We start from the raw sequence: 25695 nt of genomic DNA, 5'->3' as shown, positions 1-25695 counted from the left end.
TGAAAAAGAATAAAAAAGCTTTAATTTAAAAATTAAATTAAAAAGAGAGAATAAGCAAGAGGCGCTTGTGCCCTTTCCATACCCCGCGCTTCATATGGCTCCTCCTAGCTGCTCCCACCACGGACGGAAATCCTCACACCTGCACAGAGCTGGCTCTTGCAGCCCAGAGTAATGCTAAGGAGAGAACAGCGGAGACTGCAGCAGCAACTGGCCTGGAGAGCCTCCAGGGCCACCAGCAAAATCACCCGGGAGGAAGAAAGGATTAAAAACAAAACAAAACAAACCAAAAAAAAAACCAAGACACCCTTATCATTTAATTCTTATGAGAAAAGTATTAAATAATTTAAATAGCGTGAGGAAAGCAATGCATCCTCTGTGCTCCAGTGTGTGATAGCAGTGGAATAGTGCCTGGCCAAGCTGTTCCCAGTGCGGGGACCCTGCCACAGTGCTCGGCTACGGTCTTCTCCAGTGTCAACCACATCCCTGACTGCGGATGGCAACATCTGCGCTGCCAAGAGCTGGGGACGAGCAGGGTGGTCCCCTGCCAGGAATTTCTCCAAGCATGTGCTTGCCCACGAAGCTGCTGCTTTGCCCATCGTGATGGCTGCCAGGCATGGTCTGCAGCCCTGCCAGCCCCAGGACAGGGCTAGTTACCAGCACGGTTGTGTCTAGCCGGGATGTTCTGGGAGCTCACTGCTGGAGACAGCAGACAGCCCGTCCTGCTCTGGGTGACTCCCACACCACCAGTACTGGACCAACCCCACTGGAGACTTTGCATCCATAGGGATGGGGAGGGACAATATTTCGCCCTGTTAACCGGCCAGCCTCGGTCCGGGCTTGAACCAGGTCTCCACTTCTCCTGGTGCTCCCTGGCCCCACCTCCCAGGGTGCTGGGAGGCTTTCTCTGAGCCTGGCACCACACAGGATGCAAAAGGATGCTCTACATCCTCATCTCCCACTCACCAAAGCCCCGATGGCGTGTGCGGAGGACTGAGACCTGGGACCAGAGAGCAGAGGCAGAGCAGGGTAAGGTACAGCTCCCAGGCCTCTCAAGGGGCTGGGCCTCCAGGTGAGGTGAGCTAACGAAAGCTGAGAATCCAAATCTGCTAAAACAGGGGAGGGAGGAGACCCATCCCACTGGCCCCTGGCACAGGGGAGTTCCCCTGTAACAGGAAGGCTGCTGCTCTGAAAAAAACTCTCGGCCATGCCGCAGCAGCTTGACCTGCAGGCACTGCCCGTTCTTGCAGCTGGCATCTTCCATCTTAGCTACGGGCATCCCATGGCTGGGGTGGAGAGGCTCTGCTGCTGGCTCGGTTCCCTCAGGCCAGGCTGCAGCGGTGGGCCGGGGCAGGAGGGATCCGCTAGCACCCTGCACCCGCTGTCTCTGGGCATCACAGGCTCCTCTCGGCGGTGAGGTATTTGAGTGCGGCAGCCCCATAGCGCCGCGACAGGTCTTGGTGGAACTCCTCCCGCAGCGTCTGGAGGCAGCCCCGGTACCCCGCGCTCAGGCGGAACTTGGAGATGTCGAAGCTGGGGGCGTGGGGCATGTGGATCATGAAGGCGTTGGGCAGGACCAGCAGCTCATACTCCTGGGGGCAGAGCAGCAGCCCCTGCCATCAGTGTCGGCTGGGTGGTACCAACACTTCACCACCTGGCCAACACCCCCCAAGACCCGGCACCTCCACGGTGCCAGGAGCAGCCCCACACCCACCTGCGCATCCAGCTCCATGATGTGGGACACCTTGTTCCAGCCGAAGCCCACGAACCTCTGGTCGTACTTGGGGCAGTCTCGCCTCACTACAACGTAAGGCTCGAAGTCTGGCTGCCACGCCACGCGGTATGGCACAGTGGCCGTCCGCCACTTGGCATAGTCGGTTGGGGCGTGGCCTTTTGGCCACACGTGGTACCTGTGGGGAGAGATGGAAATGAGAGAAAACTGGCAGCTCCCCGAGACAGGCAGAGGACGCAGGGTGTCCTCTGAGCTGCTGCCCCAGTCACAACAGTACAAAACTGGCTTCTGCTGTTGGACGGTGGGGCAGCTCCAGTCCCTACCTGAAGGTGTAGAGGGAGCCCATGTCCAGCATGGAGAGCAGCTCTGCTTTGGATTTGGGGAAGGTCAAGCGGTAGTGCAGGGTCTCGAACGCTGGCACGATGAGAGCTGCCTTCCTCTGGGGCAGCTCCAGCTGCTGGATGGAGTTCCTATGGTGGTAAGAAGGGTGTGAGGTCTCCTTGGCTGTGAGCCGTGGTCACAGCCCCCTTCCTCAGCCCACCCGCCACTCCAGAAGAGTATTAATGAGTTTGGACACTCTGTAGTGGTGCCATGCAGGGGCAGGAGGGACGGGGCACCCCTCACAGCCATGGCTGCTTCCTCATCCACTGGCATCTGACAAAAGCAAGGGCAGGATCCCAAGGTTGAACACAAAGGAAACAGTTTCTGCATGTTGAGGAGAGCTGCCCAGGGCATTTCCTGCAAACCCTGGTGCTTGGGGAGCATGGCAGGCTGGAGAAAGCCTTACCTGAGGTAATCATAGAGGCCATACATAGGCAGGAAGTCAATGTCCGTCAGAAAGACGTACGGTGTCTGTGTGTTGGCCAAGGCCACGTTGCGCAGGAGGTTGATGGGATAGAACTGCCCCTCCTTGTAGACGATGTGGTAGGCGACGTTGCGGCGGGCACTCAGCACCTCTGAGGCCTGGGCGTAGCGCAGGAACTGCTGGGCCTCTGCGTCTGACATGTACAGCGCCAGGCTGATGGGGCCTGCCCAGTGTTTGCAGATGGCCTCCAACATCTGTAACCTGCGATGCAGAAAGCACTGCGTGAGCCGGAACCCTGCTCCATGGCAGCTTGGCCAAACTCAGAACTGGGTGCCTGTCAGTAAGCCTCGAGTCACCCTCTGTGTTCGTAGCAGGGTAGGAAGAATTGCTGCTACCAGGTTAGGGTGTTGCTCCTCACTGCAAATCACTGGTGTGAGGATGAGGAACCCACGTTAGAAATCCCTGGTAGTTCCTGAGCTGGGGAGCCACCCAGAGGCAGTGGAGGGGGGAGATCTGACTTCCCACCAGCCCCACCAGCAAGTACCTGTCCATGGAGAGCTGGGCCACGAGGGTGACATCGGTGGGGTTGGGAAGGGCCAGGAACTCATACTGCAGGAAGAACAGGTGGACGCGGTGCTGCGTGAGGTGTTGCCGGCGGAAATCGTAGCAGGGATCATCCTCATCCAACTCCTCCAGCGCCTGCTGCAGCTGCAGTGCCGTAAAAGTGAGAGACAGCAGGAGCCCCAGGGTGGCTGCGTGGGGTGTCTGCCTGCCCCACGCTCTGGGGCCAGGGGCAGAGTTGCAATCGCCCTCACCTGGTTGCTGGGCGGGCTGGGGAGACTGGCACAGCCGAAGAGCTCCCTGCGCAGCAGGTTCCCGTCGTACTCCAGGAAGGTCAGGTAGAGGTTGCGGAAGAACTCCACGTGCTTGTTCTTCACCCGCAGCTTCTTGGGCGAGTTCCAGTGGATCACCTGAGGGCAGCGGTGTGTCACCCCGCGGAGGGGCAGTCAGCAGCACCCAGCACCCCCCAGGCGCCCAGATCCCATGCTGACTCCCCCGGACCTCCAGTGTATGCGCTGTCCCTCAGGCCCTCCCCAGTCTCAAAGGCAGCAAACCCACCCACCTTGAGATCTGAGACCTCGGTGTAGCACTGCTCTGAGCGGGTGTGATCAGAGAGCTGCACGTTCCAGAAGCAGGGGAGCCGGTACACCAGGGACGGGTCCTGCTTGATCACTGCGTTAAAGATGTCCTAGGAGTGAAGCGAGTGCACAGGTGGATGAGGAAGACAGCATGTCCTCCCTGTGCCACAGCGCTACAGGAACGCAGCAGGGTTGACCACCCTGGAGGAGGGACCATTTACCTGATCGGCCAGCGAGGTTGAGAGCATGCTCATGAGCTCTCGCTCCGCCGTCAGCCGCCACATCTGCTCCCAGCCCAGGCGACGCAGGCGGTCCAGCAGGAGCAGGATCACCCCTGGGTGCCGGGGAGGAGGGCACCGGGTCACCAAGGCAGCACCCAGCCATCACAGAGTTGGAGCACAGCAGCCTGCATGCCTTCAGCCCCTGGGACATGCCACTTCTCTGCGCCCACCAGCACGATCTCGGGACACTGGAGCAACCCCCTTGTGCCCACCAGACTCTCCTGCCTCACCTCAGCCTTCCCCAGCCTCCCCGTGCCAAGTGCCGCCTCAGCTGAATGCACCATCAGGCTGCAGGGCCCACCCCGGCAGCCCATGCTCACCTGTGTTGAAGCCACGTCCCAGGGCCGGCCATGGTTTGTGGTTTTTCCAGAGGTTGCCCAAATACCAGTCGCTTTGGTTCTCCACCAGCCCGATCACCTGCTTGTCTGAGGAAAGAGAGGGACGTGGATCCAGCCCATCTTGCTGCAGGTTCAGAGGGCCCAAGCAAACCCACTGTGCTGGTGCTGTGGCACATGGGGACTGCCACCCCAAAGGGATGGCGGGCTCACAGTGCCCGGGGCCCTGCCAAGGGCCCCAGCGGGTCCTGGGGGCACCCTGTCCTCACCAGAAAACTTCCCAAAGACAGCCCAGAGCTCAGCGATGTCAGTGGCGAAGGTGATGTCGGTGTCCAAGACGATGACCTTGGAGAGGTTGGAGGGCAGCGCCTTGGTAAGTGTCAGCTTCATCAGCCCGTAGATGCCGGAATAGTGCTTGTTGGGGATCCACGACACCTCCGGCTGCAAGGCGACACGGCCTCAGGGCTGGGCATGGCCATGCCCTTCCCTTGCCCAGGCAGGACAGCTGTGTGTGCCCAGCACCCCATGCAGAGGAGGCCAGCAGAGGGGCACAACAGAGCTGTGGAGCCAGCCGAGCCTGCAGCATCTCCTCCAGCTGCACCACCAGCAGCCACACACCTCTCTCCCCAGGCCCTTCAGGCGCTCGCTGGCTGCATCTCCTTCTCCTTCCCTCTCACCTTGGCCTAGCTCTTCCTCCGGTCACCAGAACGCTCACCTGAACCCCAGCGTTTCAGTGCTCAGTGGGGGACCCAGCTCTGCCGCAGAGGCAGTGCTACCCTAAGAGGCCACCCCACCCCTCCAGCACCAGCCCTGTGCCCCCCTTCTCAGCTGGACCAGTAGCGAGTCCAGAAAGGGGAGCAGGTGAGCGAGGGACCAGCAGGAAAAGAGTTAATAAACACCCTCCCCCTCGCCCCTCTCTGCTGCTCCCCTTGACACTCCAAGCACTGGGCTGGGATAGCAAAGCGGGGGCAAGTGCCTGCCTTCAAGTCATCGGCGTTGTAGAAGCTGACGTGGACGGAGGGCACCATCCAGGACTGGAAGAGCGTCTGGAGGATCTGGTGGGCCACTGAGTCCGTGATGAAGTGAAAGTGGAGGGGGTTTTTCCTGCCAAGGGCAAGTGCAGCAGCACTCAGCACCACAGCAGGAGAAAGAGAACATGGTCCCCAGCCCTCCCACAGCTGCCAGAGGACAGACACCAGCTGAGGGGGCAGGTGGAGACAAACCAGCTGCCTGGGGGAGCTGAATCCCCCTCTGGACCTCAGCCTCAGCAGTGGCACAGGGGGTAGAGAGAGGCCCTAGAGCCCCTCTCCCGCAGCACTGCCCCCCCTGCAGCAGCTCATCTGGGATCCCCAAACCAGTGGGCCTCTGGCACAGCACTTCCCTGTTACCTGTGGAAGAGGATGGATTTCACCAGGGTGACCACATCCCGGCTCGCGTTGTGCCCGGCACACACAATCGCAACGTGCAGGAGCTGCCCAGAGACAAATGGAGCCTTTTTTGAGACTGGACCCCCCCCACAGGACCCTGTCAGCTCCTCCCTGGAGCCATGCTATGGGGAGAGACTCCATAACCCAGCCCTTTCCCTCGGGAAGGAGGCCCAGAGATAGGCGGGGGTCCCTTGGCTCAGAAGTGGGGACCAGGAGTCTGGCTGCCACTCATCCTGTCTGGCCTCCATCTCTGGAGAAGCAAGACACCCTCACCCACCGGCTGTGGCCTGTTGAGCACCATGGAGAGCCAGGATGAGGCACCAGCATGGGCAGAGCATGGGTGAGCAGTGCCAGGCGGGTTGCACATACATCCATGCTCAGCCAGGGTCCCAGCCTCCCATCCAACATCCCCCATCCACCACGGCCACCGTGCGGGTGGCATCACCCACCTCACACTTGTGCACCATCTGCTGCTTGGGGCAGGCCGTGCGGTTGCTCCTCTCGCCCCCAGGAGGGTCCCCATCCTCGGCAGAGACCCCCCACTGTGGGCTGCCATCACTGCCCTCCGCCTGCATCTGGCCGAGCTGCAAGCGGAGCTGCTGGTTCTCCTCCTCCACCCTGCGCACCCGCGAGGCCAGCGCCTCCCGCTCCACGTCCCGGCTCGGCTGCTCGCCCAGGCAGGGCGGCAGCAGGAGGAAGCGGCCGTCTGCAGAGGAGACACAGGGCATGTGATGGGCACAGCAAGGATGGGCTCGGCCAGGAGGGTCCGGGTATGGATGGTGGGGCAGAACCCCAACTGAGAGGTCCCCGCACACCCCATATGTGCCCAGCCAACATCACAGCTCTGCTCCCCCGATGCCCAAGAATGCCCTTGGAAATGCAGAGCTCAGGTACACCTGCAGTGACTTGCATGGCCACACAGCAACCACCCCAAGACTTCAGCCTCCCCTGCCCACCCTCTGTTGCGGACTGTCCCTTGATCTGAGGAGGAAGAGAAGGACCTACTCACATTCGAGGCTGCCCACAAAGAGGTAGAGCCAGGAGAGGAGGATGGCCAGGGTCACCGTGGCAAGCAGCAGCTTCAGCTTCACACGCCAGGAGCGCAACATGGTGTGCCGGCAGGACAGAGGCGGCGAGGATCAGGTGGGCAGCCCGAGCCCAGCAGGCCCCGGCATCCTAGAGCCTGTGAGGGGCAGGGGAGCAGAGAGAGTGGTGTCACCTGCAGCCCTGCAGCCCACACCCAGGTGCCTCGACATCCCCCAGCACGACGTCCCCCATCTCCTGCTCCCTCCAGGACACCACCTGGGTGAGCACAGCGGCAAGACAGATGCTCTTCACCACTCCAGCAACAGCGTCTCCCATCCGGCACCCTCCCACCCCGTGCTGGGGCATCTGGACCCCTCCGTGGCCTGTCCCGCCACCCTGCTATGACCGCACGGCTCTCAGGGGGGCCCTCAGGGGAGGGAACGAGTGTTCCAAGCGATTTCACTCCAGCTCTGTTCCTTGCTCTTTGCCATCCCACCGGCAAGGGGAGAGCAGGAATGGCTCCCGGGTGAGGAGGGTGGCCGGTCACGGGGTGGTTAATGGAGCCTGCCCTTGATAGGGAGCACAGATCCCTCCCCCACCGCCTCAGGAGGCCAAAGGGGCCGGGACTGCTCTTGAGACGCAGCCTCAAGGACACGGCGGGCTGGGTGGGAGCGCAGCCCACATGGAGCCAAGCGAGGAACCCTGCCAGGCACACTGGCTCCTTCCCAGCCCTCCCACCGGTGGGCTCGGGGGAACTCCCATACCCAGGTCTGCCACGCCTCGCCCTCTGCTCACTGCTACCTGTCCCGACCAAGTTTGGTGGAAAAATCCCAAACGCTTCAGTGAAACTCACTTCCTGGCACTGCTGGCTCAACAGGGCACGCTGGGGGACCCCCCCTTGCCCCGCTGCGGCAGCTCCGGCCACGCGTGCTGCGCTTTCATTCCTCAGCGGCGGCCAGCCGCTCCGGCACCAGAAAGAGCACCACGCTCCCCACCTTGCTCCTGCACCCAGGCCCAACATGGGGACAGAATGCCCATCTCCAGAGAGCCCTGCCTCAAGGTCCCGAAGAGCCAGGTGCTCGAGGCAGACAAAGACCCCACAACGCAAGGGAACACCAACCTCTCCCCGCTCCGCGCCCCTGCCCGCCTGCTGCAGCTTGAGACAGAGCCCCCTGCCCTCGGCGCAACATCTGGAGGCTCAACAAAAGCTGCTGCAGGGATGAATGGACCGGATTAGGGTCTGCTCCCCCCTGCACACACCCTGCTGGAGCCCATTGATGTGCAGATGCCCATGGGGCCACCAGCGCTTGGGGGCTGAACCAGGCAGCCTGGAAGGACACATCCTGAGCAGCCCCCAAAACCAGGGTGTAATTGCCTGCCCACTACAGGAATTGCCTGCTGAGGGCAGATGGCAAGGGTGCCAGGAGCAAGGGATATGCAGCAACAAGCTCAGGCTCTGCGAGAGCCGGGGCAAGGCCAGCCCAAGGGAACACAGCCACCGTAACCCACTGGGGGATGCAACTGAGCCCCCATAGCAGCAGGCATGGCACCTGAGGGCTGCACCCCTTTTCCTGGTGGAGAAGGGGTCCTGCTGGCACCACAGCTCCCTGCAAGCAGGGCCCAGCATCGCCCTAATTACTGCTCTATAGAGCAGGCCAAGCACAGGCATGGCAGGGAAAAAGGAGCTGACACTCAGAACACACTGGGCCCCAGGTGTCCCTTCTCCCTGCCACGGCCGTGAGCCATGCTGGACCCAGCAAGGTCCCTGCACTCTGCTGCCAGCCCGCCTCCCTTCCCACAAGCTGATCTCCACCCCTCCCACATGGCCTGGCATCCCCCAAACTTTGTGTTGAGCTGGCTGCACAAGAGGCAGGGGCAAGGCAAGATGAGGGAGATTGGCTGGCACCAAGCAGTCTGGGAAGCCGAGGGACTTTAGCACGAACGAAGGAGAGAGAAGGTAGGGGCACACAGCAGCACCCCTCCTGGTCCCACTTGCCCCCGTGGCCCCTCTGGGGGATGCCTCACTGCGGGGAACCGCACTCCGTCCCCAGCCTGCATGTTAGCACGCTACTGGGACACAATTTCGGGGAACAGGACAGGACCAGCAGCACACCAGTTGGCAAAGACCCTCCCAGAGGCACCCAAGGACTCCATGCATACCCCCCACAGCACCCCCACCCCTCCCACCGTCCCTTCTCCCCCTCCACACCTGGCCCCTCACCTGCTCCCCAGGAGGTGATTTCCTTACCTGCCTTTCCCCTTTGCCTCCTCCCCGGGCACTTCCCAGCCGGCCGGCAGCCCACTGCTGCTGCTCCCTCCCGGGTCTGCCGTTCCCTGTCCTCCCTTTACTCCTCCCTTTCAGATCTGACACTTCCCCCCCTCCTCCCTGCTCTCAAACCCAAGCTCCCCCCCGCACGCCCCGCGCTGGCCCCCCTTTCGGAGGAAGAAAGAACAAACAAAACAAGAGATTAAATTCGCTTTCTACTCAAGAGCCCCCAGCGCCAGAAGCAGAGAGTTGCCCAAAGTAAGATGGGAGGAATCTGCCCTCCCTCCAGCCCCCTTTCCACTCCTAGGCCTCAAATATCCCTCCTTTGCTGAGATAAGAGAAGCATCGGGATTATTTACCCCCCTACCCAGCACCTGCTGCCTCCTTGTCCCGGGGCAGGTGCAGGAGGCTTTGTCCACACGGAGGGATATTCGGGGGGCTTTGGAAGGCAGCAGAGCCCACTCCATCTCCCCTCAGCTGGCAGAGAGGGGCTGCTCAGCCAGCCTGGGATACCAGCGTGGGGTGCAGTCCTTGCTACCCAAAGAGAAGAGGTACCAGCTGCCACGTGAGCACAAGCCCCTCACCTGGATAGGGTGCAAACACCACTGTAGGTTTGAAAAGGAAGGAGCTGCCCCCCAGCCCAGGAGATCCGGGTTTCCCGAACAGTGCAGCATCTCCCAGAGCACCCGGAGTGAGCAGGATGGCTGCAGGGAGTGAGCAGGATGGCTGCAGGAGGCCGGGGCTGGGAATGCTAACTATGCAGAGAAGGCTCTACCTGCAGCTCCCCCTGCCCTGTGCCTGGCCCCAGGGCTGGGGAAAGGCAGCAGGTTCCTGACCAGGGCCGGAGGGGAAGGAGGACCCCCCCTGCCCTCCTTAGCCTTGGAGGGAGCCTGCTGGAGGATGCCCGGAGAAGGCAGGGTGTGGTGGGAGGAGGTGGCCACCGGCAGCAGACAGGAGGGATTAGGATGCAAACTGCCTGCATAGCAATTTAGATGAAAACTAAATTGCCCCCCACCCCGTAGGCAAGCTGCGGCAGCAAGCCCCAGCCTGCCTGGCAAAGAGGGAGCAGCGCCTGCAAAGGCAGCCCCCGAGGCCAGGGGCAGGCTGGGTCTCCACCCAGGCAGCACTGAAATCACTGCCCCGGGAGATGCATTTACCTCCCGCTCAGGCAGCTCTTGCTTGCCCTTGCAGAGCCCCGTTACAACAGGCAGTCACTCCTCAGCAGCACCTTTCTGCCCACGCAGCCCCGGCAGGAAGAGGAAACCTCCAGGGTGCCCCTCTGAGCCCCGTGGCTCCCCAGAGCAGGAGCCCTCCTTTGCTCCCATGCCTGGCTCGGGGGCACACGGAGCTCAGCCCCTGGTACTGTCCTGTCCCTGCCCCGTGGTATCCATCATGTAACAAGTGTTCCAGCTGAGGCATCAGCTGCACAGGGTTTACCCATGCTTCTGCAAGAAGCCCAGACCTCCTGCAGCCTCCTGCCAACAGCACAGCTCCGGGGGAGGAAACCACCTCCTGTCCTGGCTGACCACAGCTGCCTCTCTGCGCGCTTTTCCCAGCCTCCCTATCTCGCTCGCTCTCGCAAGCGAGGGCCCAGTGCCAGGCCCTCACCGGCCAGGGCAGGAGCAGGTAGGCTGCTGGGGGAGCACAGCCAAGTCAGAGGCTTTTTAGGATGTCTATGGTGGTGAGGAGGAGAGGACAAGCAGGAAGGTAGCTACACTGCCTCTCCTCCCCTGTGAAACATTGAAGGCACAGCAAGTGGAGGGCAAGGCTGGAAGCAACTCCCAGGTAAAGGGCACAGCGGGTACCAGCAGCCATGGAACAACACGCAAGCATCCCAGCTCTACCCGCTCCTGCGACCACGGTACTCGGCCTCTCCGCCCTCCCTCCTCAGTCTCCTTGCTCCCGCCAGACAAGCACAGCCAGCAGTAAGATGAGAGGTTTCCCAATACTGCCGGTTTCTGACCCCAGCGCAAGGGTGCAGGGCAGAAGTGCTGTTTGCAGCAGGTTATCCTCCCTCCCCCACGCTCTCCCTGGGAACAGGGTGAGTCCTGCTTGGGCAGGGATCAGGACATGGCAAACAGGACAGAAAGAGGCACCCAGGTCCCCTGTCTTGCAGGGAGAGGCTGACGGCAGATACTGGAAAAGGGGCAGGGAGAACCCTGGTCTTGCCTCATGCCTAGACACCCCTGCCTCCAGTGACAGCAGGGCGATAGCCGGGGGACAGGGAGTATCAAGCCAGCAGAGCTGGGCAGCTGCACAGACACCGGGTACATGCTCACACCAACCTCTGAGGCATGGGCAGGAGCCCAAGGCTGCCTGCCAGCTACCCCTCCATGCATAAACAGCACTTGCTCCCCAGGCAGTGCACCCACCTTGCTTGCCCCAGGCTCCCCCCCAGAGCTGCCCATGTGCTCCTTGCTCCTCCAAGATCCCCTCTTTTTGTAGTAACATGACGACTCGGCCTGGCTGGCCTTCGCTCGCCCTGGCTCAGTGACTATCAGGTGAGCAGTTAATGTTTAGGGAGAGCTGGCAGTGGGAGCGTTCCCATCGCATTCACATTTCCCCCAGCCCCGCAAGCACAGCAGGGAGCAGCCCTGTTTTCCCGCAGCACCGCAGCTGGCAGCAAAGCCCAACTCAAGGTGGGCATCTTAGCCTGCTGTCACTCCTAGAGCTAATGGCACCTGCAGAGGGGATGCTGGGGCACAGCAAGACCATCTGCAGGTCACAGGACAGCAGCCATGATCTGCATGGCCAGGGACAGCCCCAGGCTTGCTGCCCCCCTACCACTTCCCCCCAGGCATTACAAGGGAAGAGGTGGCCAGGCTGTCCCCAGACAGGGGAGGAGTGATTTTGCAGAGCCACACTGCTGTTGTGTTACCTAGCTGTAGGCAACAGAAACTGCAAATTCTTCTCCCAGGTCTCATTTTTGGAGCTTGGAGAGCAGCAACAGTTTAGCTGACCTGCTAAGACTGCCTCAGCAGGAGCACAACACGGCAGCTTCCCAGGCTCGCAGGAGGTGAGAAAGGACTCAAGAGCCACGGCGAGAGCTACACAGCAAGACTGGCAACTGAGAAAAGGCACCATGCTTTGAACCGAGGCAATTGGGGATGATCTCTTCTGCTTTTACAAAGAGACGGGAAGGGACAGGCTGGTTCCTTATTCAGCAGGTCACCTTTAAATCATGTACTGCAGCACCCTCCTGACAAAGCGCCTGATGATTCGGGGTCACCTCGCTGCCCCCCTCCCCATCGCTGAAACACTGCCACTTGAAGGGGGCTGCTCCAGCCGGCGACACCACACAGGCAGGGCAGAGCAGGGCAGCTGCAGGAATTTACAGAGGCGGAATGGAATTTGGCCAGGAGAACAGGATTAAAACCCCATGCTCCGGATTACCACACCATCCCTCCCTCCCCGGTCTTATGATAAGCAAAACTTAAGTAAGAATTTCACCTTTGTATTTCCCTGGAAAGAGCAACCTGTGGCAAAACAGCCACCATATTCTAGAGATGGGATCAAGCAGCAGCCACTGAGTTGGATACCAGCACGTGAGCTGTGAAAGAAGAAAGTGTCCCCACCTCCCCACTGTCCCCAACACCACCAAGCTGCAGAGAAAAATCCCAGAAAGGTGAAGATCTACCTGGGGCAGCAGTCAGCTGTGCCTCATTCTCGTGCATCAAGCTTTCCTCAGGCCCCATAAGATTATCACCGCACACAGTTCTGCTGCTCTCAGAGTTCAGCTTTTCATTCTGCAAAGGTCACACGGAAAAGCCATCTTCTCTGACAGAAGCGTAGCACTTGGGGAACAGGAGCTAACAGTCTCTGAAGGGTGTTAGTTGAAGCTCCAAGCTTGGCTGAAGCAAGGACTTTCATCACCAGACTGTTTCCTTGTTTCCAGAGGAAACAAGTTCAGGCTGGGTCTGACACGGGAGCACGCCTCGCTGCTTACCTCCCCGTGTCTGAAACCCCAGGAATGCATCAGGGAGTAACTCCTCTTGGCAGGGACTCTGATCACGAGGCCCTGCTAGACAGTTTGCTTCTGTGGAGCGGCACTGCAGCCAGCCTCCCTGTCCACAACTGGGCCCTGGATTCAGCTGCCCGGCAGAGCCCCAGCTGGAGAGGGCTGTGCAGGGCACGCATGGGGAGTCCGGTCCCACAGCAGAGCGTGCAAGTGTTGCGTAGGAGGCTTAAGCCTACCAGACATCCTGCAATGCTTACAAGTTGGGCAGCTGCAATTTGCCACAACTCTGAGGCAAGGCAAGAGGTGGCCACCCAGCTAGCAACACAGTCCCTAGGTGCTTTCACTCCCGTTAGGCCCAAGAAGCTGGAAGGATCCAGCTGGCAATAGCCTTCAGCCACACCTGTGAGGACACCAGGGCAGCAGAAAGCAGGGTGCTGGCTTGCATTGCTCTGCACATGCTGCATTTGTCCTTCACTGCAGCAGGGGACCAGCAGCATAGACCCTGAAAGCTTGTGTGTGAGAAGAGCTGCAGCACACCAGACATGATGCCCAGGATGCTCAGCCAGACATGCCAACACCACCGGCTGGGTCTCACCCCAGGCTAGAAGTAAGGATCACCTCTCAGGGACCAAGTCAGTCCCTGCCAGCCAGAAGCCCCTCACCCAAGGGCCATCCAACACCCCCCCCAACCCCCCAGCATGTTTCTGGAGCAGACTACCTTCCCCCAGCACTCAGCCAGCCCTGTGCCCTCAATGCCAGGCTCAGGGCAAGGGAGCACCCCACATGGCTATGCCAGTCATGGTTTTCCCACTGAGCCCCTGCTTCCGCACAGCCTGCTGGGGTACACCAGCCCCACTCCAGCCTGGCACCTGAAAGCATCCCCAGTGCCTCCTGCCTCCCATGAAACCCTGCCACATGCTGCTGAGACCCCCAACAAGCTCACGGAGGAGATATCTGTTCAACACACTGCTTCCAGCTGTACCTCCCTGGACTACAATTTGTTGGATGCCAGGAGGATACTCGGCAGGTGAAGTATTGCCACTGACTGGCCTTTTTCTGGGTCTGATGGAGCATAAGCCTGACTCAGGACAGCTGCACTGAAACTAACACAGAGGCTACAGAGTCTTAAATCTCTTTCACGTATACCCTAGGCACAGGAGGGACCAAGCCTCGGCACTGTGCGGGAGCACTACAAAGAGCAGGATGACTCTGCCCGTCTCTTGAAACAGAAGAGGAGCAGCATTTGGGCTGATCTCCAGCTCCCTTCCTTCTGCCAGGATTAAGTTTCTAATATCTGCATTTTTGCTGACATCCATGCTGCAGCTAATGGCCAGCTCTGAATCCATTAGGTTCACTGTGTCCCAGTCTCCGGATGTGCTCCGGGCATCAATACCTGTTCACCCCTGCCATTTCCTCACGCTCCCACTGCCGTGGGCTTGCGGCAGACAGCAGTTCCTGGGGTTAGAGCTGAGAGGCAACAGCAGGGTCAGCAGTCAGGAGCTCCCGCTTCTATGCGAGCCACTCTGCAGCAAGCCCTCTGCCAGCTCCAGCCCTGCCATCAGCACAGCTGGAGCACGCAGCAGGCGTCATGCCCCATACAGCAAAGTGGTGCGAATTTCACCCTGTGAACTAGTGATGCCTTAAGTTTCCAGCTAGCAGTGCCCATGGGTAGGGATGGACAGGAGATTTCCTGCCCCCCAAAATCTCCCTGCTCCCCTAAAATGCTCTTGAACAAACTGCACCAGGAGCTGCTTCCTGGTGGGACAATGGTGACCATATCCCAGCACATCTGACCAGACTTAACCCCTACACGAGCTTGTGGAGTCTGCACCATTTCATGCAAAATTAATTAGGTTAATTACAGGGGGAAAAAAAAAAAAAAAAAAAAGAGGAAAAGGGATTCCAACAACCCTGGACCGGCACTCTGCCTGGAAGAGTCCACAAGAGGCATGACACCATTCTCCCCGCCACCTCTGGGAAGGTGCCAGGGGCATGGCTCTGAGCCAGGCCCCCAGGTGTCTGCCGTGCATTGTCACCGGCAGAGCTGGGTAAGTGGTTTTGGCTGAATAGTTATTGATTGAAAACTGCAGTTTCCAGACAGCTCAGAGTCATTTGCTACTTCACAACAAGTTTTGGACAAGAACAAAATGCTTTGTTTTCCAAGCAAAAAGTCTCATTTTGCATTGTTTTGTTTGAAATTGAGCTGCATTACATTTAAAAGAAAAGATAAAGGGTCCCTCAAACTTGGCTGTTGGGGGGGGGGGGGATGTTCCATCTAGCTTTTCATTTTGGGCACTAAATCAAGCAATTAATTATTTGTTCAGCTCTGCTGTCCAGACAAGCTGCAAGCATCACAAGCCAAAGGGCCAGACCAGCTCTGCCCAAGCAGCAGAGCTACGGAGGGTGTTGGAGTTTTCTGTGCTCCGGGCTCCTTTCAGACACCTCAGGTCAAGCTCCCTTGAGGCCAGCAAGCACTCACCTGGGCAGAGGAGAGCACGGCCCTGTGCAAGGGATGGCAGATGCCCCACCGAAAAGGCTTCCACCTGCCCTAGGTGGGCAGCAGTTCAGGATACACAACCAAGAGGTCACAGCCACTGCTTGAAGGACACGCTAGGAGCAGAGCTTCCCATGCAAATTGCCCTCCGAGGTGCAAGCACACCACACCAAGGTCCTTCTCTAGTCCTGCTGGTACCCAGCATTGGATCAACTCTTCTGGATGCCACCTCTCACAGTGCTGAACTCCACTCTGGCAGCCTCGGCAGCACAGGGGAGCCAGGCGTGCACACGGGGCACCTGACAGGGAAGGGCAATCCCTTCACTTCCCCTGCGTGAAAAGCAGCTGTGCCACAGAGGAGGCTGACACTCACCAAGAGCCAGAGCTCACAGATGCAGCCTGGTGCCTCTTCTCTTACACCAGGGACTGGCCCAAACTGGGAGCTGTGCTCAAGCAGCCGGCTCCCATGTCTTCCTTGCCCAGAGCTATTCCTGGCACTGGTGCTCTCAGTGCTCAGGCAAGGCTGAAAGCAGAGCTTGTCCACAGAGGAACAGCCCTGCACTATAAATAGCAAACCAGCAAGGCTCCGGGCAGGCTCTAAAAAACCCAAGCACCAATAGTGCTGTCCACTCGGGGTGCCCTGGGCATTTTGTAAGGCCTGAAGTGATACCTGAGCTACAGAGAGGCTTACACGTTACAAATAGGCTCTGACAGCACTGTGGAGGAAGAGCTGCTGGCTGAGCTAAGAGATTGCAAACATACCTGCAAAAAAGCATATGGGGCATTTTGCAAACTGGAAATGAGGTAGCGACTGATGGGGCAAAAAGGAGGGGAAGCGGATCCCAGAGGGGAGATGGTTTCCAAAGCCAGGTGGTGGAAAAGAGAATGCTCCCAACACCCAAACACCTTACTGACCATTCCCCAGCACTCCTCCCCTCCTGCTGCTCCTTGTGTTCCCATCCCTGGGGCTTCTCATGCTGCTAAGCTAAACGCTGAACTTGCACACCAAAGGACAAAGGCAGGGAAGAAACAGCATGCCTCAACTCAACCGAGCAGCAGATGAGTGGCTCAGGACAAAAGCTCATGTCCTTTGCAACCCACAGCCAGCTCTGTGCAGCACCCAGCCTGCACCAGGAGTGGTACAGAGGTGTGAGAGCTCAGCCCATCCTGTGACCATCAGGGTCAAGTTCCTCTCCTACCTCCAGGAAGGAAGAGTCTTATCCTTCCCACCACACGCATCCTCCCTACTCCCTCTTCCCTGCTGGTGCCTCCATCTGGAGCAGCAAATACTCCGCCTTCCCCTTCACACTGACAGCGTATGTCCTATAAAGGGATCTCAACCTCCACCGATGAGGATACAACCAGCTTCACGCAGCACTGCCAGGCACCAGCCTCTCGCTCTCAGCAGGGAGCCCTGTGCTTTCAGCAACGCTGCAGCACAGCTCGCTTGGGTGTACGCTGGAAACCAGAGCGCAGGACAGACAGTTGGGAACATGGGGAGAGGTGCGTACGCACAGGGAAGGCACAAGACCTGAACTGAATCACCCAGCATATAAATACACATGCGGGGAAGCAGTTGCTTCCTCAGACATATTTTATTTTTGTCAGAACAGGAAGACAGCACTCAAAAAAACCCAAAGCTAAAACACCAAACCCTTGCTTTATTGCTTCTGGAGCACCCAAACCAGCCAGGACAAAAGAAGCTGACTACAAACCCACCTTGAGAATTTCGGAAGCCCGCAGCTCACTTCCCTCCTCCCCCACAGCTCTCCTGTTCCCCCTCGCCCTTCCTCTTCTGCGCAGCAAATGAGAGGTAGAGATCTCGAGTTTGGCTGAGTTTCCAGTCTGGGGACAGAAGCTCGATAACAGACTGGGCAGGATGTGAGCACCCGTTGAGGAATAGGATTAGTAACCCCCTAATCTGCACATTTTGGAGTCTAAGCACTTTACTCCGCTCTCTAATTAAACCACAGAGTGCAGAGATTGCCAGAAGGGGGAGAACAAGGAGGAAGGAAAGGAAACAGAGGCTGTGGCTTAAAGGCTGTTCCTCATAGCTTAAATGCAAGGGGTGTATTTCACCTCGAGTACTTTATGCCAGGGCTGCTGAGCATCCTGTTGCCTCCTCAGATCCAATCCATAGCAGTGATGAGGGCAGGATGAAGAGGAACCTGTGCAACGGCCTGGTGATGGCAAAGGAGGGAGCAAGGAGCTCCATCACAGACGACGAAGCTTTACCTGTGGCCTGGCTGGCCACGACTCCCCTCCTGAGTCGCCTTCCCCCTGGGAAGCCATACAAGAGCCAGGCTGCGTTTTGTCTCCACTTCCCAGACCTGTCTGCACAGAAGGGCCTTGTTCAAGTGCTTATCTGGCTGCAGGCTGGGGAGGGGCCGGTGCCTTGCTGCCCTGGCACCCAGGCAGGACTTTCAGCTCTGTGCCAGGCTCCTTCGGGGCTCCCTGGCAGGGTAAACTTTCCTGGCACAGGTAAAGAGGGAAACCTTTTACCACAGCCCACGACAAACAGAGCAGTTCAAATAACGGCCCATTTCCCTTAAGCTCTGTTCAGGCCCACATGCCTGTGCAGAGAGGAGGCAGCAGCCCTGAGGCTCCGTTCCTCGCTGCTGGCACTTCAGCACGCAGCGGGGACGGCCTCACCAGGGAAGCGACCCTGGCAGCAGGGAGAGGAGCTCTCTGGGCTGCAGCACACCGCAGCCCCACAGCCCGGGGAGCAAGGCAGCTGGTGGCATGGCTGGGAACGGGCTTCGCCTCCCAAAACGCTCTGCCTCACCAGACCGAGGCAGGGGGGTGCGTGTGTGCAGGGGCAGCCTGTCACTCCAGCATCCCTCTCTTCCCTCACCCCTATTCTTTGGAATTCCTCTCTTCTGTTTGCTTTGTTTCAGCCCTCAATGAACAGGAAGAAAAGGGAAGGAGCCTTGACAAATCCCATCAAGGCACAGACATGCTGAGGCTCCCTCCTGCTGACATGCCAAGCCCTGCACTAATGAGAGGTAGAGGAGAGAGAGGCGGCCACTGAGAACAGTGGCCCCACAGAAACATTTTGTGTAAGGGACAGAGGGAAAAGAAGCTGCTGGGGTAGAACAACGCCAGTACAAGCTCCCAGCCTTCAGAAGGGGGTCTTCCCATTTCCCCTGGCCTGGGGAGCTTGTTCCAGCTCCTCAGCCCAGGTCCCAGTCACCTACTGCCCACTACACTCAAAACAAGTAATAGACCATAGTTGTTTTGGGGGAGAAGGATCCAGACGTACAAGGGAAGTTCAACTGAAACAGCTGTAGAGATGGGATCACACATTGTCCCAAGGATTCATGCAAGGAATCTGGTCTTTCCCTCCAGAGAACAGGGCCACAGGGCTTTACAAGTGCCAGTGTTGTCTCCAGAACCTCCCCACAGGTCCCAAATACCCACATGCCCAGTTAGAGAGAAAACCCACAGAGCCAAGACCTTCTGCCATGTAATTATCCCCAGTTTACCAATTTGGGTACAGAAGCATTAAGACAGGAAGGGAGCAGGCACATGTAAACCATCTACTTAACAAGCAAAATAACTAACCTTTGGAGGGTGTTGCAGGAGTACCTGGGAACAGCTGGAGAAGCTGGCAGGGCCTGGTGGTGGCTGTGAGGACCACACTTTAGCCAGCAATTCTCAACTTGAAGGGCAGATAACACATCTCAGCTGTAATTGAGGGGTTTGGAGCTTGCCATCACCTGAAACCCAAAAGACAAACAGTCATGTGAAGAACTACTGCATGAGAGCTCTGGGGACAGGCCCCTGCACAGCCAACAGTGTCACAGATCAGCAGCACCCAACACCTTGGTCCTGTCCCTTTCCCCCCGCCTGTTACAAAGCACAGCTCAGTGTCACCCAAGGATACACAGACAGCCCATGGGAGACTATCTGCATGCTGCATGTTCCTAGTCCCAGATCACTGCGCTGTCCTGTAGCACATTCCCCACCCATGCAAGGAGGACTGTACACGTGTCCCCAGAAGTGCTGGCAAAGCCACAGCCACCGTGCTCCATCACAACACACGTGAGTCCTCACACTGGCTTCAGCAGGATGAGGAGCTGGGGTAGGGAGGAGTTGAAAGTTCCCTGGACCCCTCCCAAAAGTGATAGCAGCGGCAAGTGTTTAGCTTGTGAGGCGATGAAGGGATTAACTATCATGTCCAGTAACCTGAGCCCCTGTGACATACACTGGGCAGTCCCAGGAGGGGGGTCAAAAGAAGCTGTCCAGATAGATGCACAACGGGGAGAGAGAAGGGATGCAGGCAGAAGAGAGAGAAGGCGGACAAAAACCACCAGGCAACTTGCACTGCAGAAGCAGAGCAGCCCGCACGCGTCGCTCCTCAGAGGAAGAGGATGTCCTCCTCCTGCTGGGATCTTGCCAGCGCACCCCTTTCCTCCTGCTCCCATGGAGTTGGGCACCCACACCCCACAACTGCAGGCTGGAATGGATGAGCACTTCTCCCAGGAGGCTACAGGGATTATGACCTCCTTATCAGGAGATATCCCAAACCAGCAGCACAGAGCCACGCAAATAAGTTGGGGCAAAGGAATCGGAGAGAAATTAGGAGTTTTGATTTAAAGCCCTCTATCCACACATCATTGCTCCGAGATGCAGGAGGAATGGGACCTTCAAAGGAGGTAAAACCTACCAAAACCATCTTTCTAGTCTGTCCCATCTGTTTCAAAACCCCAACAAAGAAGGAAGTGTGCAGTGTGCTGGGCACCAGCCCAGCCACAGCACCCGTTGCACCCCTCTAGCCACAGCAAACCCCAGATCAGCCTGGCACAGCACAATACGAAACAAGGAAGGCACCATCAATCCCAACGAGGGCTGGAGATAAGAAATACTTTACAACAGCTCTTCACCTGAACAGTCAAACCCACCAACCCCAGCAAAGAAGTACAACACAACTGCTCAGCAAAACTGTCCTCCAGCAACAAAGCCTGACACTACTTCTGCTTTGTGAGCCTCCCACAGTATCCCTCTACAAGGCAGCCAGTGAGAGGACACCTGTAGACAGGAGGAAACACTATGGCACACATCAGTAAATGGACATGTATCCCCTCCATCATCCCTACTCTGCTCATCCTGATCTGTCAGCTCCTACCTCATACTGGAGGGGACTAAGAGTGTCATGGTTTAACCCAGCCAACAGCTAAAACAACCACCCAGATATTCGCTCACTCCCCACCCCCCAGTGGGATGGGGGAGAGAATTGAAAAGAAAAAGGTAAAAAAATCTCATGGATTGAGATAGAGAGAGTTTAATAGGACAAAAAAGGAAGAAAATAATAATGATAAAAGAATATACAAAACAAGTGATGCACAGCACAGTTGCTAACCACCCAGCCCCAATGCTCGGCTAGTTACTGAGCCACGCACGTCTGGGCCAAGTCCCTCCGTTATATATGCAGCATGATGTCATATGGTATGGAATATCCCTTTGGCCAGTTTCGGTCAGCTGTGTCCCCTCCCAGCTTCTTGGGTGCCCCCTGCCTTCTCGCTGGCAGGCCAGTAGGAGAAACTGAAAAGTCCTTGACTGCTTAGCAACAACAAAAACACCAGCGCATTACCAACATTATTCTGATCCTGAATCCAAAACACAGCACTATACCAGCTGCAAGTAAGAAAATTTAACTCTGTCCCAGCCAAAACCAGGACAGGGGGGAACCTTGAGGACAGATACTTCTGGAGCAGGAGGAACAGGGCATGAACCAAGATGCCAAATCTGCCTGGCACACGCCACCTTTGCAGTCACAACCCTCCCTCTGGTGCTACCAGAGCCCTGCATCTATAGGGAGCAGTTCAGAAGGTAAGAGCCAAGTCCCTGATACCCACCTGGAAGAGGAAGCAAAAGACCAAGTAGTTTCAATAACAAAGAGCTGGAAAACCAAAAGCACCTTCAGCAGAGCTAATCCTGAGCGGGGAGAGCCAGGCATGTGCTTGCCACACACAGCAGCACTGCCCAGTGGAATCCACCACAGCACGGTCACCAGTGTCACCAGGAAAGCAAACTTTGCGCACATGGCCAGAGCCTGCTCTCCAGGGTGCAAGCCCAGGTCCAACGGCTACAGCCCAGCCACCAACAGTTACTTACACAGCACCGCACACGGGACCTGCATGACCCGCAGTGTGGTGGGACTGATCTCCAGGTCTGCTGCTTTCTCCAGGTGGGGTGAGGGGAGCTTGGGTGAGGCTGGGAGAAAGGCAGATCAGAAGCCACAAGCAGTTGCCCTGCTCACCCTAAAGCAGTTGGAGCACCCTCTCCCTCAGGGCCCAGCTGCATCTCTCCCTGGGAGGTTTCCATTAACCCAGGCCAATGGAGAACTGCGTGTCCAGAAGTTTTTTCCAACTGCATCACATGGTTATTAAAAGACATGGCCTCTCCCTCTCAGCCTTTAACACAGGCAGATTTGGGATATTACAGGAGAGACTGCACGTTGCTAATGAATCAGGGGAGAGAGTTATCCAAGTAACAGCCTGGGGCTCTAAATGGCTTTCTGGAAAAGGCATCTGGAGGCAGGAGGCAGTCACTATCTCACAGCAGGGCTCTGCACACAGTGCCAGATGTGTTGTTCCGCCTGGGAAGCCAAAGAGAGTCTCCCTTCCGAGTTGCCAAGTCTCAGCTAAGCTGGGAAGGGCAGGGGCACCCTGACAGAGAACAGCAACAAAATGCCGTCAAGTCAAAACACACATTAAAAGGCCCCTTAAGCTTGTGTGACCTGGGTTTCCCTTCCCCTTAGGCTACCACTTCAAGCAATAGACCTGTCAGCAACACTTCAGGAACTCAGGGACTACACCTCCAACATCCCCTGCCAGCTGCTGCCTTTCCAGGTCCCAGGAGGGCTGTCAGAGATCAGAGGTGTGAGCTACCACCACCAGCAATGTCATGCTTGGAGCTCGGTGTGCTTGTCTCCTCATTTGGACTGAGATTTGGAGGTCTCCTGAAAGGTGTTGGCCTCCAGTGAGATATCGTGAGTGAATCAGGCCTTCCATTCTAGGCAGAGCTCATGTGTCAGGGACTAAAATACTCTCTGGACGTGCCTCTGTCTACAGGAGCAGGTCACAATTTATCCCTAGCTATCCCAAAGGATTGGCTGAGCTCATCCAGAAGTGAAGAAAATAGACGGCCACACGATGGTGTGGGCAGGAAGGGATGCCCCAAGGAGACAGGGTCAGAAAGACCATCTCATCCCACACCCAGACTGCTCCCTTCCCACCACGGCTGGAAAGATCCACATCCGAGACCTCACACTGCCAGGCTCCTTCCCTCCTGGCAGTGGAGGGACAGCAGGAAAACACGTTTGGGGAGAACATCCACTTCCCCCACAACTACCAACGTCCCAAGACACAGCCACGCTTCGATATACTGAGTCTCTTCTTCCACATCCCGCTTCCCACCTCTAACGCTGGCAAGTGCTGGAAGAACACATCCTCACCTACCCCAGCACCCCGCAAGGTACATTTTGAGCAAGGCTTACTTAGGATGAGCTGTCTCAGACCCAAGGCAGCGCTCTGTCTGGGGTCAGGCTCTCCAGAAATGGCAGGGTCTCGTGGATATGAGCAAAGAGCAAGATGCTGGCAGCCAAGCAAGCTGGACTTCAGCACTGTACCCAGTGATGGGCTGCCAGAGTGTTTGCTTTTTTTGGTTTGCTTCTTTCCCTGCCATTAGTGCTGAGCCTGCACCCCTCATCATCAGAGCATAGAACTATTTGGCCTCAGTTACAGCCAGTGGATTTCCAGTAAGCACGAGTCCTCAGCACCCAGACTGACGGTAAGTGCTAGAGAGGAGCTGCTCAGAGAGCTTTCTGAGTACAGTCAGGAGAGAAACTAACCCCTGAACCCAGCCTTTTCACTCCTACCCCCCCCCCCCCACTCTGCTGTGGGCACCGTAAGCCAAGGCAATTTAAGTCTTACCCAGTCTCCTGGGCTCTCTGCTGCTCTGAGAAGCTACCCTTCCTACAGCGCTCCTTTGCGGCATACTTACCATAAAAAGGCAATGTGATGCTACTCAAACTGTCCTCCAAACTTGCTCACCGCAGGAGGGAGATGAACAGAAAGGGGGACAGGACAGACAGCGGGTGGGAGGGAGGCTGGGGGGCAAGGGATGCAGAAGAAGCATCTGGCGAAAAGCTTCTCCCTCAGAGACAGAACTGCACTATCTAGCTATGCTGTTCGAAGTAGCCCAAGGACTTCGTGCATCAAGCTTCACCTCTGGCTGAAGACAAAGTATCTTTGGCAGCCTCCTAGGCAGCCGGCTCTCAGATTGCTGTCTGGCAGAGCCAGAACTTCTCCTTGAAGGAGAGCAGCTCTGGCAGTCTGCACTGGATATGCCCGTAGAGTAACCAGCAGCACACACCTACCACCAGCAAGCTGTTCTCCAGAACTCTGTCACAGGCTTCAGGTGCCATCTCACCCACCTTGGTACCTGCGCTAGCAGCTCAGCCACCGTGAAATTCAGAGGCGCTCACAGATAGCGCCACGTGTGAACGGAAAGTTGGGTCTAATCCATGTGATTCTAACTAAATAGGTTTGTCTAGCACCAGACTGTTCTCCAGCAGTATCTCGTGCCCTTTTTGAACTCAGCCTGCTGGAAAACAAACCCTCAGGGGAAGGGGGGAGAAGAGGCGAGATCAGTAAGGATACAGTGCCTGCCCATGCAACTGTAATCCTTGCAGAGGAAGCTGCAGGCACACACTGCATCCATTGTGTGGAGGTAACTGGACAGGAGGAAGGAGGGGCAGCTTGGCAGAGCTCTGTTTGCACTCGGCAGACCTGCGAGAGGCCACGAAACGCCCTCCTCACCCACCCTGCGCACCCTCAAAGCTTCAGCAGGGAGGCGCGCAGCTGCGTCCATGTGCACTGCTGCCGATCTTTGCACCGCCAGGTGTGCCGAGGGCCAGGCCCAGCTCAGGGGAGCAGCGCGCCGTGGCCCGGCGATGGCCGGGCAGCCTCAGCGCGGGGTAACTCTCCCCGGCTGGGCAGAAGGCAGAGCTGGAGCACGGTCCGTGCAGCCCAGCGCTGCTCAGCACGGCAGGAGAAGGGTCTACAGGACCGAACCCAGGTTTGGGCCCTCTTCTGCAACAGGCTGCAGCCAGACGGGTCTCGTGCCTCTGCCTGTAAAATGGGGGTTAGTGCCCGAGTGCGGTAACGACTAGAGCGTGGCTGTGGCTGTGCGAGTGCCGGGAAAGGGCCGGGAGCACTGACAGCACAGCCCTGAGCACCTCCGCTTCCCTCCCTTTCTCTCCCGGGCAGGGCGAGAGGCTGCCAGGCACCATGCAAGAGGAACACGAGGTTGGCAAGCTCCCGTCCCCAAGGGCCCCCACAACCTTTTCCAGTCCCTGCCCGCAGTTTGCGGCCCCTCGGGGCAGCACCTCCTCCTGCCCCGCACCCAGCAAGCGGGCAGGGACCGTTCCGCCTTTGAAAAGAGCGGGGGCTGCCCCTGCCCGCTCGGTCGCACCTTGCGCTTCCCCAAATGCCGGCTCGGGTGCAAAGAGCTGGCTGCCCGGTGCCGGCCGAGGGGGGAGCCAAACGCGGTCCCTGGGTGCCCATCAGAGCACACCCACCCCGGGGGGGGGCACAGGCCCTCCCGGCTGGGACAGGAGCTCCTGCACGTCGCTCCCCGCCGGGTGATGTGGCAGACGCCGCTCCGGCCCACGCTCCCTCCCCACCGCCACCGGGAACTTTTTAGAGATGCCGCCGCCAGACCCAGCAGCCCCCCCGAGCAATCCCACACAGCTCTCCGGGGAGGGGGGCGGGGGGGGAGCGGCCAGCGCTCGTCACACCGCCGCCAGCGGCCGCAGCCGCCCCGGGGCACGGCGCTGTCCGGCTCCCAGGCCCACGGAGCGCCAGATCCACGCGTGGGCCGAACCCGCCCCGCTGCAGCACCCGAGGAACGCCTCTCCCGCCGGGCCCCCCCAAACTGACCCCTACCCCACCTCTGCGCCCTGCGGCAACCACGTCCCCCCTCGGGACACCGCTGACGCCGGCCCCTCTCACGCCGGGAGTCCGGCCCCACAGCCCCACAGAAGCCAGCGGCCCCACAGCCCCACAGAAGCCAGCGGCCCCGCTCCCCCAGCCCGCCCCGTACCTGCCCGGCCGCTGCCACCGCCGCCGCTCCCGGTCCTTTAAACCCCCGCCCCGCCGCCCAATCGGCTGCGCGGCGCTCGGCAGCCGCACCTGGCCCGTCCCGCTCCTCTCGCTCGGCTAGGGTGG

General features: G+C 58.4%; 1 protein-coding gene across 3 annotated transcripts; it reads right to left on the bottom strand.

Annotated features, from left to right (window-relative positions):
• On the bottom strand, positions 1-25691 carry LARGE2 (LARGE xylosyl- and glucuronyltransferase 2). Of its 3 annotated transcripts, XM_075754497.1 has the most exons (16): positions 25571-25691; positions 19025-19179; positions 6726-6899; positions 6166-6422; positions 5678-5760; positions 5270-5393; positions 4559-4730; positions 4275-4379; positions 3895-4007; positions 3658-3783; positions 3350-3505; positions 3079-3242; positions 2517-2795; positions 2053-2199; positions 1712-1907; positions 1-1589 (listed from the first exon to the last, which is right to left on the bottom strand). In XM_075754497.1, the coding sequence occupies exons 3-16, from the start codon at positions 6823-6825 to the stop codon at positions 1392-1394; spliced, it is 2220 nt and encodes a 739-aa protein (XP_075610612.1). In that variant the 5' UTR covers positions 6826-6899; positions 19025-19179; positions 25571-25691; the 3' UTR covers positions 1-1391. The 3 variants fall into 3 exon arrangements, with proteins under 3 accessions (XP_075610612.1, XP_075610614.1, XP_075610615.1); XM_075754499.1 differs by lacking the exons at positions 19025-19179; positions 25571-25691 and adding an exon at positions 8991-9096; XM_075754500.1 differs by lacking the exons at positions 19025-19179; positions 25571-25691 and adding an exon at positions 7019-7041.
• Positions 25692-25695: the final 4 nt, after the last annotated feature.

This window comes from Balearica regulorum, chromosome 5 (assembly GCF_011004875.1).
Source record: "Balearica regulorum gibbericeps isolate bBalReg1 chromosome 5, bBalReg1.pri, whole genome shotgun sequence".
Taxonomy (NCBI): Eukaryota; Metazoa; Chordata; class Aves; order Gruiformes; family Gruidae; genus Balearica; species Balearica regulorum.
This window is presented reverse-complemented; position numbering and strand designations above follow the sequence as displayed.